Source organism: Crinia signifera, chromosome 1 (assembly GCF_055691185.1).
Source record: "Crinia signifera chromosome 1, ASM5569118v1, whole genome shotgun sequence".
Lineage (NCBI taxonomy): Eukaryota > Metazoa > Chordata > Amphibia > Anura > Myobatrachidae > Crinia > Crinia signifera.
This window is the reverse complement of record NC_139217.1, coordinates 161,246,089-161,268,245: the sequence shown is the minus strand read 5'-3', so window position 1 is coordinate 161,268,245 and position 22,157 is coordinate 161,246,089. Positions and strand designations below refer to the sequence as shown.

At 43.7% G+C, this 22,157-nt stretch overlaps 1 protein-coding gene across 1 annotated transcript in view; it reads left to right on the top strand.

The window, feature by feature from the left end:
- LOC146060107 (protein FAM200A-like) overlaps positions 1–7,489 on the top strand; it is a 99,719-nt gene extending 92,230 nt beyond the window's left edge. Inside the window, exons 3-5 of the mRNA XM_083173013.1 lie at positions 1,444–2,633; positions 2,711–3,267; positions 7,207–7,489. Of these exons, the coding sequence (XP_083029139.1) occupies positions 1,444–2,633; positions 2,711–3,267; positions 7,207–7,489 (2,030 nt within the window). The remainder of the gene's footprint in view (positions 1–1,443; positions 2,634–2,710; positions 3,268–7,206) is intronic.
- Positions 7,490–22,157: the final 14,668 nt, after the last annotated feature.

The window sequence follows — 22,157 nt, the reverse complement described above, 5'->3', positions numbered from 1 at the left end:
CCGTGACCAGTGGGGGACTAGTCGACATCAGCAGCGTGTCGACGCAGGTAGTACTCAGGTGCCCGCGGTTGGGCCTGAGGAGGTATCCGTGGTTCCAGACGCCACGTAGGAGGAGTCTGGTGGTGGCAGCGATAACCCCGCCCACTGCGTAGTGGGTGGAGTCAGTAACAGGCGGTTACTGACGGTAACAGGGAATCCCCTATTGGCCAGGTCCCGTGAGACCAGGAACCGCTATCTGTGGACCCAAAGGGCGTAGCCAGAGCTAAGGGCAGGCGTCCGGTCACAGGCACTTAGCGTTCTTGCCTTTTCTGCATCGATGTACAGATTTCCACCTTCTGAGATGGTGAATCTGAACGCCATGGAGTAGAAAGCATTACTTTCCATTCCTTCATGAATCACACTCGCCATACTAAAGTATGGTGATGCAATTGACGCAGGGCTGGAGTACCACTGGAGAAGTCTAAGCCACTCTATACTTACAGTCAGGATGCCGGCAGTCAGGATTTTGGAATTGGCATATCTGTTGATGTCAGTATTCCAGTATCCTGCCTGCTTTCACAAGTAAAATCACATTTGCCTAGTCAGGTAGGAACAACAGTGCAAGGGTTTCCGGTGGCTTAAAAGGGCTGACCCAGTTTATGCATATTCCTACCAATCGTACCAAACCTGTACTTTATTATTTATAGAAGGGGATTTTTGGTGTCAATCCCATTTTAAGCAAAATCGATAAATGAGGTACCATTGTAAGATTAAGTTCTCTGCTTCTGACGAATTGTTAATTTGCAATTGCACATTGTATTTTTTGTTTGAAATCTATGTTAAAAATTTACTTTTGGCCCCTAGAGTTCTTTCCCTGGTTGCGTCGATATGTCACGGCTAACAGGGCCTTCACATGTAGTGTTTTAGGGGCATTTTGTAAGTGATCTCACTAGATTGCTTACAAAATACCATAGTGATAGTGATGCATTGACCTGCACGCCGATATTGCCCAGTGATTAATATCCACCATGTGGGATATTAATCGGTCAGGGCCAGTGTTTGCTGTGTGCTGAGCAATCTTACTGAGCGATCTAGCATCAGTCAGTACGCTTAGCTGCATCTCCCCGTGTGTAGGCCCCTTAAGAAGATCAGTTTTGCTCAGCTACTCGAAATGGCTACAAATTAACTGTTTTTTCTTTCATCCTACTACAAACCACCAACCTCCCTATAACACCTAGTTACCTATATTTGTATGCTAAGCAACTGCGTATGATCCATTGCTCAGCCTTAATTGTGTGACTAAATTATCAGTAAGGGGGTGTATGGATTTTATAATTGTAACCTGTAGCATTTCCCCTGTTTTTATGGTGTTGCTTTTTGGAAGCACAATTTACAGTAACTTATCGGATAGAAGCTACAAAGGATTTGCCTTCAACTTAAATTAATTTATTGTGATTGCTCCAGTACAGAATTATTTTGTTGCACAAAAAATGGAAAGGTTTTTGAACACTGGAAAGAAGACTGGTAGTGAAGAAAAGGATGAAGAACCACAGACCAGTGGTGCAGTTGGAAAGAAAAGGAAACATCGCAGATACGACGATTCTTATCTAGACATCGGTTTTACATCTGTAGATGTCAACCATGAAGAGCGTCCACAGTGTGTACTTTGCCTGAAGATATTATCAGCAGAAAGCATGATTCCAAGCAAACTAAGACGCCATTTGGAGACAAATCACCCTAACATGGCTAAGAAACCGCGTGATTTCTTCATCAGAAAGCTAAAAGAATTAAAAGAACAAAAAGGCTCATTTTTTAAGCAAGCATCCATACCAAGCAATGCTTTGCTTGCATCCTACAAGGTGGCACATAGAATTGCGATGTGTAAAAAGCCTCACACCATCGCAGAAGAACTGATTCTACCGGCTGCAGTGGATTTGGTTAACATTATGGTTGGGGAATCAGCTGGAAAACTGCTTTCGAAGGTACCTTTATCAAACAGTACCATCAGTCGCAGAATCCAACATATGGCTGAAGATCTACAGGACCAATTAATTGAAAAAATGAAAGGGAAGGATTTTGCACTGCAACTAGATGAGGCAACAGACAGCAATAAGGATGCTCATCTGATTTGCTACACACGCTTTATAGATTGTGGCAATATTGTGGAAGACCTTCTCTTTTGTAAAACTATAACCGCCGGTATAAAGGCACAAGACTTGTTTCAGATCATTGACACTTTTATGAGTGAAAACCAGTTAGACTGGACAAAGTGCTTTGGTGTCTGTACTGATGGTGGCCGTTCTATGTCTGGCTGTTACGGAGGATTGCAGGCACTCATACGAAGCAAAGCTGCTGATGCACTGTGGACCCACTGCATTATCCACAGGGAAGCGCTTGCATCAAGGCATCTGAGTCCTCCACTGAATGCAGTGATGGAAAGTGTATTGAAAGCTGTAAATTTTATAAAGACTCGGCCACAGAAGGCAAGGTTTTTTAGAAAAATGTGTGAGGATATGGGCTCTGAGCACACATCTTTGTTGTACTACTGCAGCTCACGATGGCTCTCCCGTGGCAATGTACTTTCTCGTGTTTATAGATTACACCAGGAACTCTACTCCTATCTTGCTGAGGAAGAACCGGATACCGGATACCGGGTACCGGGTTTTTGTCCAAGTTAGCCTACCTTTGTGATATCTTTGACAAACTGAATGCACTGAATCTCTCACTGCAGGGAAACAACACCCACATTCTGAAACTCTCAGAGAAGGTATCAGCATTCAGGAAAAAATTGTTTCTTTGGAGAAGAAAAGTAAATGAAGACTGTTACGATGACTGTTTCCCCATGTTGCATCAGTTTGTTACATCCAATGATGTTTGTTTGACACATAAACTTAAATCAGTTTTTGAGCAGCACCTAAAAAACCTCAGTGACTGGTTTGAAAAATATTTTCCTGAAAATATGGAAAAGTTTGTATGGATCCAAGATCCATTCAGTACTAGCGCCCCAACAGAATTTACTTCTGTAGAAGAAGAAAAACTAATTGAGCTTTCCTGTGACAAGACCTTGAAAGCAAAATTCAGCAGCATGGGACTTCAAGAATTTTGGATATCCATTAAAGATGAATATCCGATGCTCAGTGCTAAAGCACAACAAATCCTTGTTCCTTTTGCCACAACATATTTGTGTGAAGCCAGGTTTTCAGCAGTTGCTGTAATTAAAAGCAAGTATCGTTCAAAAATCAATGTGGAACAGGAAATGAGGGTGGCCGTGTCCAAGCTGATCCCAAGGTTTGAAAAGTTGTGTAGTGCACAACAGGCTCACATATCCCATTAATAAGTGTTGTCATTGTTGATCACTCTTTAATAAATGTTATTGTTGTTTATTTTGTTTGATATTATTCCTGTTAACGCTGTCAATTGTTCTTTGAAAGAAATCGAATTAAAGAAATATATTTTTTTCTTGAATTTATGTTTATTATTTTTACAAGCAAGCTAATAATAATTTTAGCATTGTTTTATTCCAACTACTTTAAAAAAGGGACAGTTCGGTAATTATTTTGGCTTAGGGGTGCCTTGAAAAAGTCATGGAGACCCAAAGGGTGCCTTGGACTGAAAAATTTTGGGAACCACTGTGTTAAGGTGAGTTAGTTTGTTGTAGTGAGTGCTGGGCCCCCTGTATTTGTATTTACTAGAGTATGTGGTATGCAGGCCACTGCACCCCAACTTGGGAAGTGTGGGTGCTGTTTGCACCCCATTCGTAGGAATGGCGAGTGTGTTGGTACTTCTGTATATATAAATATATATATATATATATATATATATATATATATATACAGCTCCAATCTTGCCTGGCACTCCGCTGTTGACAATGGTATACCACCTGGTGCCTTCCTCACTGGCTGCAACGTCCCTGTACAGCATGGATTGATCAGGCGGCACTCAAGGAGTTTTCAACTTGCAAAAAAACGTGTTTATTCCTCCGACATGTTTCGGGCTATTGCCCGTCCTCAGGGATCAAACTTACACACACAGACAAACTTACAGACCTCTTACATGGCTTGTATCAAGCCTCTTATTTTTGCACTAGTTTATATTAGTATCTAAAAGTGTATATTGATGTATTGTGTGTATGTATTTTTTCAGATTTTTACTCTTGTGCAATGCATTTACAGCGGCACCGAGAGCGAGGCTTGGAACCCGGAAGTCTGCACCACTATGTGGAACGCAGGTGGTACGTAAGAGGGGGAGGCCGGAAGTGAAGGTGTCCCCTGACTCGGCGTCTCCGGCGTTAGCATGGTGAGGGGAAGACGGCGGGAAAGAGCCTGGCGAGGTGACCGCAGGTGAGTGCTTGATTACAGGAAATTGCACCGGGAGGGGGGGGCGTGCTTTTTTTGTAGAACACTGCTATATATTTGTATCACTGTGTGTGTAAGATTGATCCCTGAGGACGGGCAATAGTCCGAAACATGTCGGAGGAATAAACACGTTTTTTTGCAAGTTGAAAAATCCTTGAGTGCCACCTGATCAATCCATGCTATATATATATATATATATATATATATATATATATATATATATATTGAAATAGGTAATTGAAAGACTGCGCTTAGCTGTTAGTCCCTCTGGGTGCCAGTATGGAAAGTCCCTTGTATATATCATGGAGGGATGGGATACACCAAAGTCCAGATTCCTAAGGACCGTCCACTTACGTTTGGCTCTCATTACCCTTATTTTACCTGCTCTTTGTGACGGGGCTATCCCTATATAAACATTATGAGCGTACGTTGTAGCCACGCCCTCTGACGAAGTCCGCAAGTGACGAAACGCGTCAGGGCGTGGCCTACGACGCTCCAGCTGCCCTGGTTACTGGTGTCCCCGACGTGCTGTGAATCTCTACGCTTCCCTGCAACCCAGCTCTGCGGCGTTTGAGTCCAAGCGAGGTCCTGGTCCTGGTACAGTGTGAGCAGCTTATGCCATTGGTTTTAAAAACCCATGCCTTGTGGTACCCAGTCCACAGTGTTTTTATATGTGGTACGAGTCTAATCTTACCTACATCCGGGAATATACTTTTAATAAATTTCATACTTTGAAATATTACACCATGAAGCGCCTTCTTTCTGCCCATTTCTAGATATATATATATATATATATATATATATATATATATAGAGACAGGTCGGTGCCGGCACTCGTGGGACTTGATAAGAAAAGATGACAGACACAGCGGTCCGTGAAGCTTCACGGACCGCTGTGTCTGTCATCTTTTCTTATCAAGTCCCACGAGTGCCGGCACCGACCTGTCTCTATATCATTGTGTTTTTACACATTGCATGGCACCGGGGCCATTACCGACCTCTACCGACTTATTGGAGTGCCGACTTGAACTGTCTATATATATATATATAAATTGCTTGCACACTTAGCTTAATCAATGGTGGGTGCCATGTCATAAATTAATACAGCCATCAATCAACTGCAATAACCATTAGGCAATGCAACAGATAGGACCAGCACATCCAGAATAAGCGTTTTATGAATGCAGTTTAATATCAATAGATACTCATCTCATAGACAGGCCATAGCAGCTAGTAATCCACAAAAAGACAAAGTATAAGCAGCAATCTTGAAGCCAAACAGCCATACATGTCCCCTGACGGGCCTTTTTCAAAGGGTAACCACAAATGGGAATATAGATGAGCACATATAAGAAAGTGGAGCAAACCAATCTTACCTCTGGCAGGGATGTTATGCTACTGCCCCAACCGCGCAATCATCATCACCACGCTATCTCTCCCCCCGGGTGTCATCAGCCAGCATCCGGAACTAAAAAAAAACGGAAGTGGAACCAATGCGGCCGGCGTGGAGTGTGGCGAGTGAGTTAGGATGCTGCACTGGCCAGACATGGTCAGCAATGCATTTGATTACCATGGTAACGCAGTGCTTCCTTAACTAGATTTAAACAGAACTACCAAATAATAATAATAATAAAAAAAAAAGTAATTCTATATATATATATATAGATAGCAGATTGAAGGCGGCACTCAAACAGTCTTATAGATAAAATTCCTTAGATAGTCTGCCCATACACGCTGGTTCCAGTGTACTTTGGACCAACGTCTCAGCATTGTCGGTGGCAGAGATGTCTCCAGCTGCGTGAGATTAGTGTTCATCCAACCGGGTCCACATGGGGGGTGGGGAGTATTGTCAATGTTCATGTATTTATATGTGTGTTTTGTTCACTTGCTATTATGTGTCCTTGATGATGGGGTGTTTTCCATAATGGCGATTAAAGGAATTTTAACTATAAGACCTCAGCACGAACATAATTAATAAGGAGTGCCGGGTAACTATGGATATGGATATGTGCATTTCTGAACCTGTCTGATGTTTGGTTATGTATGACCATGGCACCCTGAACCTTTTGATATTGATATTTTCCTCCTTGGGACCACATTGAAAATTGAGGTCTGGTACATGCAGCACAAATTTCTCTACGTGTCAGTTTGTTTGTTTGTTTTGTTACCTCTTAAAGCAAAATGACTGCTAGTCAAATTCTGGATGAGGCTCTGGACTTTATCCGACTTGATCTCAGTGAAACTTTTAGTTTTATTTATGCAGATGCTGAATCAATTTTATCTAAGCAAAAATGTGATGATGATATCTTGCCACTTACCCCTGAGGTGCTGTATAGACAAATATTGTGTCTCAAACAAAGGGAATGCGATTTGTTATGCCACAGCGTTAATTTGTCAGATTATTTTCGGTAAAAAAACAGATTCCTTGGGGATTCCGTGTGAAAAACAATCGGACGGTATAATGTGGCTTTCTGTCACCGATGGATAGCCATCATAAACAAATGTTCACAGGATTTACTATTATTAGTAATTGGGGAGGCGATACGCGAACAAAAATTATATCAGTCGCAAATTTCAGCATTTGAAACCACTTTAAGGCCACTTTGATTCATGACACTCATACGGATTGGCTGGATAAAATAAAGACACAAATTGAGAAATACAAACAAGACCTTATTGCTGGACTATGACCAGAGGAGAGTTTACCCCTAGCTAAATGCTGGCGGACAAGCAGAAGGCCAGCGCTCTACTAATTTGTACCAGCACAAATCACGCCGTTTTCAAAATTAAAATGAAAGATTTAAAGATTCTAGTACCTTGCAAATTGAAAGTGAGCCCACGCCATCTAGTCGTAATACAGGCCTACCTTTAGGGATGACTACAAGGGCTATGGCTACAGGCACCACCAGAAGAGGACCAGGAGGGCAAGGCAAAACCTCAGGCAGAGGAAGAGGCCAACCTCCTCGGAAGACCAAAGTCTAGTTTTCAACCCCTCAGATGTGCCCTTGACTTCCATTGAATTAGAAGTCTTGGGAAAAGGACTTTTATTTGTTCCAACGGTGAAAAGTGATCCCTTCCAATGGAAGGTTGATTCATACAAGTTGCACTGTACGTTGCACCGTAGAGATCACCTCAGCAAGGCTACAGTGAAGTAACCAGTTTTACAGCAGGACTCTGTTAGCCCCATTTCAGAACAACTTAGAAGAATCATCCCACGGTCCAAATTTGACCCTCCCTCAGTCAACCCTACGGTAAGGACTTTTTCCCATCTGGTTGATCAAATTGGAGATGGACATGTGAAGTCAACTATCAAAGTTAATAAAAATAATATGACTAAATCTCAACTTATCGCTCTGGAACAACTATCTCAAAGGAGGGATATAATTATCAGGAGCGCGATCTGTGGTAGTCCAAAATATCTGTGACTACAAAAGTGAATGTTACAGATAATTAGCGGATGGAGACCTACTATTTATTGGATAAAGATCCCACTGTGTCCTTTAAGAGTGAATTACAGTAGATAACATCTTAAAATTAGCAGTAATGAATGGATAACTTACTGATGTAATTATGTACAGCTTTATTAGTTGAATTTCCTGTTGTGCCTCTCTACTATACCTTACCTAAGATGCATAAGGACCCCCTACATCCACTGGGAGGTCCCATCATCTCGTCCAGGGGTCCTTAGTGCATCCAGTGTCAGTATATCTAGACAGCATTTTAAATCCTTGCATTCAACGACTAGTTCCTTATTTATGTAATACTACTGCACTATTATGTATTCTTGATTTTTCTGTTGCAAGATTGGGTAATAATGTGCAATACAGATGGAGCCGGGCTTGTCTTTGCAGGGGATGGCGGCAGAATCGCCAGCCGATGCGCGCGCAGCCCCTTCCGACGGCGCTTCCCCCGGGTCCCCGCCGGCTTGTCGGCGGTCACCTGGGGTCCCCACCGCCTCCCCGCACCCCACCCCCTAACCCTGTCCATCTCCCTGAAGCGCACGCGCGTCTCAGTCAGATGGAGCGTCTCCCTGCTGGCAGATCGCCAGCGGAGACAGTCTGGCGATTCGCCAGCAAGAGGGACAGTGGATGTTACCAGCCTCTACACCTGCATCCCCCACAATGGTGTGGAGGCGATCAGACACCTGATTGAGGCTGATCTGGCTTATGTGGGTCCTCCAGTTGATTTTTTTCTTACCCTTTTGATGTTTGTGTTAACAAAAAAATATTTTTTGTTTGAAGGGCAATTTTTTTTGCAGATAGCTGGGTGTGCCATGGGATCCGCTGTGGCCCCAGCTTACGCAAATGCATTCATGCACCATATTGAGCAAATATTATTCCTTCCCTCGGGTAACCTTAGTGCAGACATTTTGATTTTAAAAAGATATAGCGATGATCTTTTTATCATCGGTAGTGGTGATGCACATTCACTTCGACAACTACTGGAAATCATAATTCATCATTTTGGGTCCTAATGATTCTCCATTGTTGTTGTGTCATTTAAATTAAATTAACTTAAAGTAGATTTTTTTGCACTGGGATCCAAAACTGGAATCCAGTTTTGGATACCAGCAGTGCACATGTTCACTCCCTGAGCAATAATCTGATTGCTGTTATTGAGTTAACACATACCAGCGTTTTTTGAGCCAATCAAACGAGTGTTCTGAAGATACATCAATGGTGGAATTCCGCCTTTAAATTTGGAACTACTAGTATTGGATCGTGATCCTTAAAACTCTATCGGTGGCCCACACCTTTATCAAGTGATGTACAAACCGTCTAATTGATATGCTGTTTATACTGCCACTGATGAAGTCATTGAAATGACAAAATGCGTCAGGCCCTTTGTACTTACCTGTTGATTGTAACCATCAATTATCAGAAAGAAGTTCATCCAAAACTGTATCAATATATATAATATATATCAGCAATCCTGGCACACAGATGGAGCCAAGTTTATTCATGCGGCTGTTTTTCCGGAGCTTTCAGTCTCTTTGCCAAGAAGAGGACCCCTGGGTTGATACGGCACATATGGGGCACCCCTGGAATTATATTTTGCACATGACAGCACCCCTGAAACTATACACGACACATGCAGCACCCCTGGAATTATACTGCACCCATGCAGCACCCCCGGATTGATAAGGGACACTGGGCATCTCTGCAGTTAAAAACAAAAATATATTTTGTATTTGATTTAAAAAAAATAGCATTCATGATATACAGTAGCAGCTCCCCTAGTAGTGCCCCCATAGTAGTAGTGCCTCTTTTGTAATGCCCCCAGTTGTAGTGTCCCCTATAGTGGTAGCTCCTCAGTAATTCCCCCTTTGCAGTGTGCCCCATAGTTTCCTTCATAGTAGTAGCTACAATAATGCCTCCATAGTAGTAGCCCCAATAATGCATCCTTAATAATGATACATGCCATCTTATTAATAATAATAATAATAATAAACAATAATGCAGCCCACTCGTAGCCCTCACTCAGTAGTACATCCATGCTGTCTGAAATCAACTGCGAAATGAAGATGGTTCCGGAAGCCTGGACTTATTTAGAATCTGGGTCTCACGAGAATGCGACAATAGGAAGATGACGTTCGGCCCCTAATAATTAGAGCAAACCATTTGGTAATAAAAGAGATCATTTTTCTCTGAAAATAATGTAATTCCTCCTGTGAATTAGGTACTTTTCTGACAGATAATTCCCACTTGTGAACTTTAAAGTGAACAGATGGAGCATGAGGATGAGATGAGAGAAGTTAGATCAAAGTATAGGTAAGGTACAAATTGGAAAAGTTTGAGTGCGACAAATGGTACTGTACTAATCCATGTTCCTGTCTTGAATTTTGAGTAATAACAGTAGAATAGAAACAGACTGAAAAGATTTAAAATGAGTACGTATATTTTGCTACATTATTACACATGTACATGTAGAAGAAATATGGGTACTTATGTATTATCTGGGCTCCCATGTTAAATGCACCCCATTTTTTCATACCCCTACTATCCAACTACGCATGGAGTTGATTTTATATAGTGTGGCGAGCGCAGAGAGCCACCGTGCCCGAAGCGTGGCGAGCGCAGCGAGCCCCGCGAGGGGATGCGGTCTCATAAGAAAAACGGGAGCCCAGATATTACATAAGTACCGAAATATGTCTTTATATATTGTGATAATTTGAGCCCATACACTGGGTCTTTATTTTTCATAGCAGGTAAACAGCATTCCACGTCAGCACAGTAATGATGGTTACAGCATTTGCAGCATACATGTTATAGCATAATACAAGCACTACAGGGCACCTAAACCACCATTGAGAGCATTTTCCTTTTGCCCTGGAAACACTTAAATCCAGAAAGCACAGGTGCCTCTGATAACACAAGCTTGTTGCTGCTAGTGCTCCAAAACCTGATCTGGATCCAACACATGACTCTCATGTGGAGAGATGCTGCCTCTGCCATCACAATATGTAAAAAGATAAGGTGCTGGCATAGACTCATTGGCAACCCTTCTAGTATTGGATAGGACCCTGTGCTCCAAGACAGATGCTGAAAGTGTGATACATATGGATGACTGGCGATCAGGATCCTCGGCAACCAAATCTAGGGTATCCTGACAGTGGTCAAGTAAGGAAACTTTACCCTCAACCTGACCCCTCCCAACCCTAAACTCAGTTTCCAGCAGCCTAACACCCCCACACATACACACACATACACAGCCTGACCCTGACACGCCCAACTTGTACCTATCCCTAACCCCCATACCCTGTTAACTAAACCTTACCCCCTCACACACACAAACACACAGCCCAGCCTAACCTTCCCTTGTAATTGCCTGACTCTAACACTCTATCCCCGTATCCTAACCCTCTACTGAACGCCAGTATCCTGACCACCAGGATGCTGACTGCAACCTCATAAAATATTCCAACAGATACTGGTGTATGTTGCTACAGATTCATGCTGCAAATCTCTTTAAAACATCCCTGGTGCTCTATTGTATTTAGATATGGGGACTGTGGAACACACTAAACTCCCTATTATATTTGTGAAGAATGCTTGATATGATGTCAGTAACATACTGCAGTGCGTTATCCAGCTTGAAGTAGCCATTAGAAGATTAATAGACTATGGCCTTAATGGTAATGGAATGTACCTGATTAGCATGGATCAGCATTTATACTCAGGCTAATCAATAGTTATTATGTAAACATGGGCCTAATGTGTTTTAAGAAATCATTCCCAACACCACCACCATTCTGAAAAGCAACATGATGCCAAATATACACATTGTTTGTACCAATTGCTAACACTACTTACCATGGATGGCACATGGCATAGTGATAGCCTTCTCACGGCACTGAGCTCATGACTTAAATTTTTGGTCAGGGTCATTATTTTGAAATTCCCTTTTCCCTCATGTTGTGGTGTTGTTCCATCTAAATGTGCACCATCGAAACTTGCACATGCCCTTTGGCAGGAGAAATTTCTCCATCTGACCATAGCCTCCTGTGTGAGATGCTGTGGGTCTTTGGCTAAAAGTGACATGCCACGATAGGTGTTTCTATAATGGGTGCAGTGTGCACGGTATACCCAGAGGGGCCCACGTTCACCGCACTCACTGATTTGCAGACACCGCCCCTCCAATGCTGTTCTGTGTCTCTGAGTGCTAACAGTTATCCTGCGTTATGAATGTGCTGTGAGTTTTATACACTTGCATAGACATCTTCCAAGTGCATGCATGCACTTGGTTGCCCCTCCTCCAGTGTATACTCGGAAAGAGTTTTTAATGCAGTCCGGAACCTGGTCAGCAAGCGGCGTAGGAGGTTGCGTCCACAAAATGTGGAGAAGATGATGTTCCTCAATTTTTCAGCGAAGTCCAGCAATTGCCTCCAGAGACTAAAAAGGGACCTGTAATGGTGGATTCCGGTGGGGTCGAATTCATAATCTGTGAGGATGAGGATGTACATTCAGAGGATGAGGATGAGGATGAGGGTGACATCTTGCCTCTGTAGAGCCAGTTTGCACAGGGAGAGATGATTTGCTTCTTTTTTTTTGTGGGGGCCAATACAAAACAATAATTTTAGCCACAGTCATGTTGCAGACCCTGTCGCTGTAATGATTGGTTTGTTAAAGATAGTGTGCATGTCCTATTTACACAACATTAGGGTGGGAGGGAGGGCCCAAGGGCAATTTCATCTTGCACCTCTTTTTTTGGCATTATGTGCTCTTTGTGGCCTAGTTTTTCAAACTGCCACCCTGCCTGCCTCTGCAGTGCCACTCCTAGATTAGCCACGTGTTTGTGCCTCACACTTGTATCCCTTAGCATAGTCATCCAACTACCTTGGTGCAACCTTTTGGCCTAAAAACAACATTATGAGGTGTGAGGTATTCAGGATAGACTGGAAATGACTGGAAATTAATGTTATTAAAGTTAATAATAGCGTACGGTCAACAAAATAATAATTCTGCGATTTTAGCGATTTTTATGTTTCTATAAAAAAAAATACAGATCCAAAACACGAAAAACGAAACACAGAAGGGTGGTGTTTTGAAATAGATCCAGATGGCTGGAGATACAGACCGGTGGAAAACATGGCTGGAGATACAGACCGCTGCACATCCCTAATACAAACCCAGGCTTCTATGATATTTGCATATAATGGCACAGTAAATACGTACAAAGACACAGATGCAAGCCCATTAGTGTATATCTCTGAATCAGAATCCAAGAGTTTCTGCAAAATTCAAACCATCATCCTGGCAATAACAATCATTCCATGTTCAAAGACTATATGAAATAAGAGCAAATAATTAGCCAAAGTCATTAACTGAGCATCACACAATGCATTAGGCTACTACAAGGACCTCATAGCTAATGGAACTGGCCTCTTACTGGTTGGAACTGTTCCCTGGTAGCTCTGACAACATGTGAGCTTCTGTATAATGTAAAATTTTGCATAACACATACAGTAGCACAGGTGCCGGGCATGCAGCAGTAATAGCCAGTATAGCTAGTCCTTGATATGAATATACTATGAGAAAAATGTAAATAAAGTGACTTGAAGTTAACAGTACTTGAATAGGTCTAATTTTAAAATATATAAAACATTGTAACATTTTGGATTTGAAGGTTATAAAATTAAATTAATGATACCTACAACTATATGTCTTCAGGGAGCTTCGTATGCACACAAATCTTTATTACGTCTCTCTACTATGTTTCCTTTGGAGTTGAACTGTTCCTCAGCTGCTTTCTAATGAGGGAAGAAATAGCTGGGCCCACTGACTGTAGGTTTGAATTACAGAGAGGTATTGATTTTTCATTAAACTCCATGTACAGCTGTAAAGAAAAAAAACAGTAGTTCATTGATTAGAGTTGAGGGCCATGTTCATCTATTGGCTTTCTGCCACATCCAGTTATTCTCTGTAGTAAATGTACAAGAGAGTCAGTATATCTCAGTCACTGCCTCAGACATTCAGCCTCCTCAACTATTAGTGTCATTATTGGGCCAACTTCTTGAAAATGACTTCCCTTTATGTTTCTGTATGCATAGCTTTTAATTTTTACAATCTACCAATATTGAAATCAACAGAGTTTTGTTTTCCCTGTATATATTGAAAATCAATAAAACATTTCCATTTCCAATTGTGGTCTCTGAAAGGGCTATTAGTTCCCAAATTGAGAACTAACATCCACAGTGCACCGACATATTGCTGGTACACACCCGCCGACATGTTATATAGGCCCTTCAACGGAACGGCCGATATATTTGGACAAAGGATGCCATCTGTACTAAAGAAAGCATATAAAAAGATACATTGCTTACAAACCAGGTGGCTACAAATTCCTGGTACCTATCATGACTGGGGAGATATAGTGAACTGCTGCCAGACTGTCATTTATTACCTCAGCAGGATCATCATGTGACTGGCTATAATCATAAACATATACTGTTATGTTCTGCTTGGAATAGAAATGACAATTATCAAACAGTTGCATTACAGTATCTGCTTATGTTTACATGATAGACCTACCGAGATGATAAAGCAGAGTTTTACTAATTCATTCTATCTATCTATCTATCTATCTATCTATCTATCTATCTATCTATCTATCTATCTATCTATCTATCTTACAATCAGGTTAAAGCATACCTCCAGGCAGGGGGACTCCTAACTGCACCACCACCACCACGGGACATAGCTGGCTGCAGGTGGGATGCAGGACAGTCACAAATAATTGTGACTGTCCCGTGAAAATCCAGGACATTTGGGAGGTTTGATAAAGTAAGCTTATCTTAAAATGTGAGAAGAAAAATCAGCTAATCACTGAAAGTTCTATTTGCAGATCTTACTTGTGCCCAGCTGCAGCCCACTGACAGGAGCACATGAAACTGTGAGATCTTATGGATCGTGGGTGTGTGCTCTGAACACATGCACATCAGCGGGCACATTAATCATATGATCATATGAATGGTGATAAGGTCAAACTGAATAGATGCCTTACACTCCTAACTGCCATGTTACAGGCAGGGCCGGCGCCACCACTAGGCAAATCTAGGCATTTGCCTAGGGCGCCGGCCACTGGAGGGTGGAATTTCCCCCCCTTGCCGCCCGGGTACCTGTCCTGTGGCGCTGTGCGTATATAAAGCTGGCAGCGGCAGCGGGGGTCCCTGCAGTCAATAAGAAATAACGAGTGCTATCCGCTGGGCTATGTGGAAGCGCTTCTGTTTTGGAAACACTGGCCGTACACTGATTGCCTGAGATTCAGCCAATCAGCGTGCGCCGTGCGGCCAGTGTTTCCAAAACAGAAGCGCTTCCGCATAGCCCGGCGGATAGCGCTCGTTATTTCTTATTGACTGCAGGGACCCCCCGCTGCCGCCGCCAGCTTTACAGCGCCACAGGACAGGTACCCGGGCGGCAGACACCGGGGCGCCCCCACCCCGACTCGCCCGGGGTGCTCCGGTGCCTTGCACCGCCCCTGGTTACAGGCCGTGTTTGAAAAATGTCAGTTAGGGGCTGGTTGGTTGGTGGTTTGTCACTCTCTACTGGATACCTTTTAAAGGCTTAGTACAACTCACCTTATGTATCCTCAGCATCTAGTGATCCATTGATCTATCTATTTTACATTTGTGGAGGGCTGTAAGGATGCAAGCTTGCTGCGGTGCAGGCGGGCACTTGGCTTTCACTATAAAGGTTGCAAGTAGATGGAAACTCACACTCATGGATCCTATAGGTAGAGCTGCCATCTGAGGGGGAAGTTGGGGTATTAGTCTTGGGCCCTGACAGAGAGGGGGACTGCCACTGGCCTACCAACCGATTTTTGGAGTCTACTTGTGTCAGCTGAAACTGAATGGGAAAAAGCCAGAGCATCTTTCTGACGGTGGGGACAGAGATGCAGTCCAGCATCTGGAGGAGGCAGGCAGGAGGGGTGCTGGGGTCACCTACCAGCTGTGCAGCTGTTGATTTTCCACATCCCGCCGGCACAGATTGGGTCATAATGATCCACAGTGTGAACAGCAAGAGTATTTAATGAATAAATCAGAACTGTATACTTCCTGGAAATGGGCCTCTCCCCTGGACCAACCACCTAAACATACACAGCAATACTACTCGGACTTCTCCCCCTTGTAACCAGCAATGCGGCAGCAGTGAGGGCCCCATAGCTGAGTGAGGAGGAGTGAATACTCAGAGAAGCTGGTAAGGGAGGACTATGAGTGGAGGGACTCCTGAGACAAAATTATGCACTTGCTGTACAAGTAGAGATTGCAGCATGCTCGGCCATCCAGGCTCTGCAGCACAATGAGATGCAGTCAGGTCAGAGAGGTAGAATGTGGGGGGGGGGGGGGCTGCATATTTTGTCCCTGGCCCCACTATTTCTGATGGCAGCCCTGCTTATAGGGGAAGAGAAACATACTATGGATCAGATGCACTAAACTTCAAAAGTGATAAAATGGAGAGTGATAAACAGCCAGCCAATCAGCTCTTAACTGCTATGTCACAGACCGTGTTTGAAAAATATCAGGCAGGAGCTGATTGGCTGGTTGTTTAACACTCTCCATTTTATCACTTTTTTAGCTTAGTGCATCTGGCCCTATGTCAGGATTACCCTAATTAGGATCAATGGGGGCGCAGGGCAGAGGCGTAGCTACGGTGGAGCCGGTGGAGCACATGCTCCGGGCGCAGACATGTCAACTGGCGCCGGAGCTCTGCCACCGGCTCCCCCTGCCCTGCTCGCCCGCTCCCCAGTCTGACACTACAGAGCGGCCGCTCCACAGTGCAGGGAGGAGCTCTCTCTAGCCTCTCCATCCCCACAGCTGTGTCTGTGTGCTCGGCAGCGCTGCTGTGTGCTGCCGCTGTACCTAAGGTAAGCTATCCCACTCAGGGCAGCAGCGATGTCAACCGTCCCTCCCTTCCTCTCTCCGTCCGAGCAGAGCAGAGCAGAGCATACAGCTCCCTCCCCTCCGTCCGAGCAGACATACCGCTCCCTCCCTCCCCTCCGTCCGAGCAGAGCATACAGCTCCCTCCCTCCCCTCCGTCCGAGCAGAGCATACAGCTCCCTCCCTCCCCTCCGTCCGAGCAGAGCATACAGTACAGGGCAGACCCTGACAGCCTAAAACTACGGAGCCCGTCCACAGTCCTCACAAGCAGCCAAACACTAGTACTGTGACTTACTAGTGTTACTTTCTGTTCCTTGCAAAAGGCTAGGAACTATTGCACTGCACTCAAATTACGGAGCCCTCCCTACTGTCATCATGCTGCTGCTACACAGAGCAAGCTGCATGTGTCTGGAGCACTTTAACTGTTTGCATCCCTTGTAACAGTAAGTGCTTATAAATGGTTTTGTTAAAAGTGTGTAACAGCTAATTATTGTGTGTTTCCAACACCAGCATTAGATGCTGGTTTAGGTGCTACATACAGTATGTTGTTGGTGACTGAGTACTGGTGTTATTATTTATTACGGTGTACCTGTATTATGCTCCCACACCTGCGCCCACCCCACATCTGCCCCGCTGATAACTGCAGTAACTCAGCACCCACCACTCCCCCACCCACGCCACCAATCATGGGCATCATGTGTGGCCTTATGTGTAATGGGCATTACGGCATGTGTCTTTATGTGTAATGGGCATTACGGTGCGTGGTATAATGTTAGGCTGTGCCCCCTTTTTGCCACGCAAGGGTCCCACCTACTACAAATCAGGGGGGGGGGGGGGGGCGCGCGAAACATGCCCTTGCTCCGGGCACCGTGAAACCTAGCTACACTACTGGCGCAGGGACCGGCTGCTGGAAGGCTGATATCTCTAGTTCTGGGCATGATAGAGACAAGCCGCTAGTGTCGACAGAAAGGGAAGAGTCCCAGCTTTTGGAATGTACTCTCAGATAACTCTAAGTCAGAGAGAACCTGAGATATATGACTCGGAATTGCAATTAACAGGTCGGATGTGGACTGCTGTTTTGGAGTTGGATATCTCCAGTTCCCCAGGGCCGATTTCCTAAATTCTGGTATCCCTGGAAAAAGGGGATCCTCAGCTATCAGGAGAGGACCCCTGGGAAAGTGCCCAATAAGCCCATACAAAAAGACTGCCCTGCCCTAAGGGACGAAATGCGTTGACCTTCATTCCTCCGACAATTACAATCTAGAGCACCTCGGGCAGCACAGACCCTACAGCGGCACTCAGTGCTTAAGGGGCTAATTTATCAAACAATGTTTGCAGCTAAATCCCCGAAAACACCGTAAAAATCCCAACAGAGCTACTGTACCTGGTCAAAGGTGCACACCATCGTAGCAGAGAACAGCCAAAGGCGTAACTACCATAGGTGCTAGGGGTGAAGCTGCTATGGGGCCCAGAGCTGAAGGGGGCCCATCTTTACTGTCTAAGTAATATGTTTTACATACATTTATCACCATCAGTTGCTAAATCGGGGGCCCTTACAAACTTTTGCTATGGGGCCTACGAATATCTAGTTACGCCCCTGAGAACAGCTGCTGCCTCCCTGCTGCTGATTGCATCTCATGCTGTCTGACTGACAAGCCTAAGGCACGGGCACGCCAGCCTGCATACTCACATCCTTGTCGGTGCAGCCCCAGGACACAGCACGGAGAGCCAACATGTTCACACACCTCTTCGGCAGTGCAGCACCGGAACACCACACGAAGAGTGGAAACTCCCACACAACCTGCACAGGAACGCTCCTGCTGGCAGCAAATTTGCCCACATTACTAAAGGAACTTTTAAATCACAATTTGTATGAACCTCTGTCTCCCTGGTCTGCTGGGATGCCGGCATTCTATATCCTAAACAGTAGGAATTTGAAAACATCTATATTATTGTCCAGTGGAGAATCAAGTCCAATTCCCAAATATCCACAGGTGGTTTTCTATACTTTGACCATCATTTATAGACATACAAATGAGATATTTTGTTAGCTAAATATTGGGTGTGATAACCAATTAACCCCAATTTTAATTATCATCTGTTTTTTTATTTATTGCATTTTATGTGTTGCAACTTTATGTTTATACTATAGAAATATGCTCTAATAAATGTGTTATAAGTATCACGCTTAGTTGCATATTTCCATTAGAGCAATTATAATATTAATGAACAGATCTTCCCAAGCGCAGTGTTCCTATTTGAATGTTTTTTCTTTGTTATAATCCACATTGGGTTGGGACTGCCAATCCCATGGACCACTTGTTTATATCTATCTATATTTGATTAATTTAAAGCGCCAGGAGGATCAGCGTCCAAAGACACTGTACACATGTTACTCTTTATATTACTTTTCCGGTAACTAGCAAGCACCACCACAGATTCCTGTCAACACTAACCCAATGCTACCTATGACAAAGTGAGACATAATGTGTAGACCTGTAATTATAGAAGCTGTTTGGCCGACAGACTTAATAGGAAAGCCTGATTTAAAATCGTTTTAATGGATGATAGACTACACAAGTTGTATTAATAAGAAAATTCATAATGTCAGCTGGTAATCTTTGCAGTAATGACAATCAATTCATCATCCTTCCCATCAGGACTTTGTCAACTGTTTGTTGATTTAGCATCCTGCTCAATCACACATAGAGAAGACAGAGAGTACAGCACAATAAATATAATTTATCACTGCATAAAGAGAGAATAATAGTGGTTATATGACTTTATAAAAATAACAGGATTCAAATGAAACAAATGTAGTGCATCTAGAAAATATGTTCAGCGCTTTTATCCATTTTAAATATTAATTACAATACTTTGTACACATAATAGATAACAATAACATTTCTACCAAAAAACCAACAGAATTGTTTGATATTAAAAAGGAAAAAAGGAATATGCTGCTTGTCCTCCTTCTATAGGGCTCAATTCAGACCAATTTGCAGGGCTGACAAATAGCATGCGCACGGTACGCTATCTGCATGCGCATGGTCCCCATGCGTGCAAAGCCAGTCATAGCTTTTCATTGCTCGTCGTTTGCAAGAAGATTGCCAGCCGGCCGGGGTTTGGAGGAGGGACCCAGGTGTTTTCAGGGAGGATCCGAAAATCGCAGATGGAACCCAGACATTTTATGGGAGGGCATCTGATGTCTGCAGTGGCCCTGATCATAGGAAATCTATTGCAGCACTAAGTAGGTCCAGAGCTACTCAGCCATTGCATACACGGAGGGTGGGTTGGGGGGGGGAATCTATTCAATGGTAAGTGAATGCAAATACATTCAAATCCCCCCCCCCCCCCACACACACACACACACTTTCCCATACCATGAGAGGTTCGAGGCTGGTTACTAGTCCACTGGTTCCCTAACTGTGTGCCGTGGCACTCTGGGGTGCCATGAAACTCTTGCAGGGGTACCTCGGGTTGGTGGTTCAGGATCAGTAATTAAAAATCAAATTGGTCAGTATAACAGGCAAAACTAGTGCTTGTGACTTCCCATCTCTTACATATTTGTTGTCTGTTATTTGTTTGTTTGTCCGGTATGCATTCGGACACTGTTGGACCAATTTGGATGAAACAAATACAAGGTGGCTTAATTGAGTCAAGATTAGATCACTAAAACCCAGATCCTGAGTCTGTGGGGCTGCTCAGGGCCCAAAAAGGGGTCCAGCCACTACAAAAAGTGGGTCAGGGAAGCATGATATGGCAAAGTTGCATAACATAGAGGGGGTAGAGGACATGGGGTTTAAGAAAAAAAGTGTCATGGGCATAGGTCTTGGACTGGTTTGGATGAAACCAGCATGTGGTGGCTTGATTGGGCCCAGAATATGTTACCGGCCACTAAGACTCCAAAAAACGGTCTGGCCACTACACAAAGTTGGTCAGCGAAGCAAGATATATGGCAAAGTTGCATAACATAGAGGGGGTAGAGGACATATAAATGTGTTGAGATCCCGGAGCCAGCCACAGAGAGGTGTATGCCGGGCACACCATGGGCATGGGGAGCATGTTCAGGGCCTTCCGCTGGACAGGTTTGAATAAGAACTTCAGATGACACTAGGCAGCCACCTCTTGGGCCTGTTGGAAGAGCTGCCAAGCTTAACCCAAGAGAAGGATAAAGTTCAAGTGATGCTAATTGCACAACCAAACCCAAGCAATGCTAGTCAGAAAATATGTGGACAATCACATATCTGATCCTAAGGATGACATATTAGCACAATTTACTTAATGCAATTTTTTTTTACATTTCACAATAAGAAACTTTTGGCTTAGAAGTACCGTGAAAAACATTCTCATACTCTAGGCTGCTGTGATTCAAAAAAGTTTGGAAACCCCTGCCCTAGTCTAAAAACAAAAAGTTTGACTCACAAACTAAAGAAAAAAATCCAAAATGACAAACCCCGGTATTACTTAGATATAATACAGAATTACCTAGATACTGACGTATCTGTACATCACCATCTAATCCAATATCAGTTAGCTCCACCCACAGCAATAGCATATACTTTTATAGTATATACCTCATATTATATTAATGTCAGAGGGTTTCTTTCTCATTCTCACTTGGCTTACACATCTTGGATTCAACCTTTGTTTGCTGATTATCCCGCCTGTTGCTAATAAGCCCACTTGGTTAATTTTGTTTACTTTCACTGGCACATCTTATGCGGGACATACATCAGCGCAATCCCCAATTCCTCAATGTAAATCAATTCTGCCAAGCAGCAATAAAAACTGGAGATCAAAACATCGATTATCAGCGATTTGTCGGGAATTGGGAAAATTCAATATTTGAAAAAGGTACTGCTTTCCTAGCACGGCGCCCATCGCATTAATCATATAAATTTTTATATGGCATACAATCTAAACGATACGTGCGATTTCGGTTTTTAAATCGCATGTATCGTATGAAAAACAGTAGTATAGTAAGCTACGATGCGTGCGATGCGATGACTGCGATGTATGCGTTTAAATCGCATGCATCGCACTCATCGTTTACTTTATTCATGTGCGATGTACGATGTACGCGATGCGTGCGATGATTGTATGTCGAGTCAATTGTATGGATTGTATGTAGTTTTATATGTACAATGAATGCGATGGGTGCGATGCAAAATACTAAAGTGCATATACTATGGTGTATGTATGCCCCCTATACGATTAAAAATTGTATAATCACCCTAAAGGGTGCTTTTAAGCACCCAAATGGGTGCTTACGATGTAAATGCAGCCCCACGCCAACCCCCTACTAAAAAAGTGAACCCAAAACGTGGCCAGCGCAGCGAGCCCGCGTGGGGCGGCGGTATGAGTCCTATGACCTTTTCATACCCCCACTATCCACGTCGGCGTGGAGTTGAGAATAGAAAGTGTGGCAAGCGCATCGAGCCACC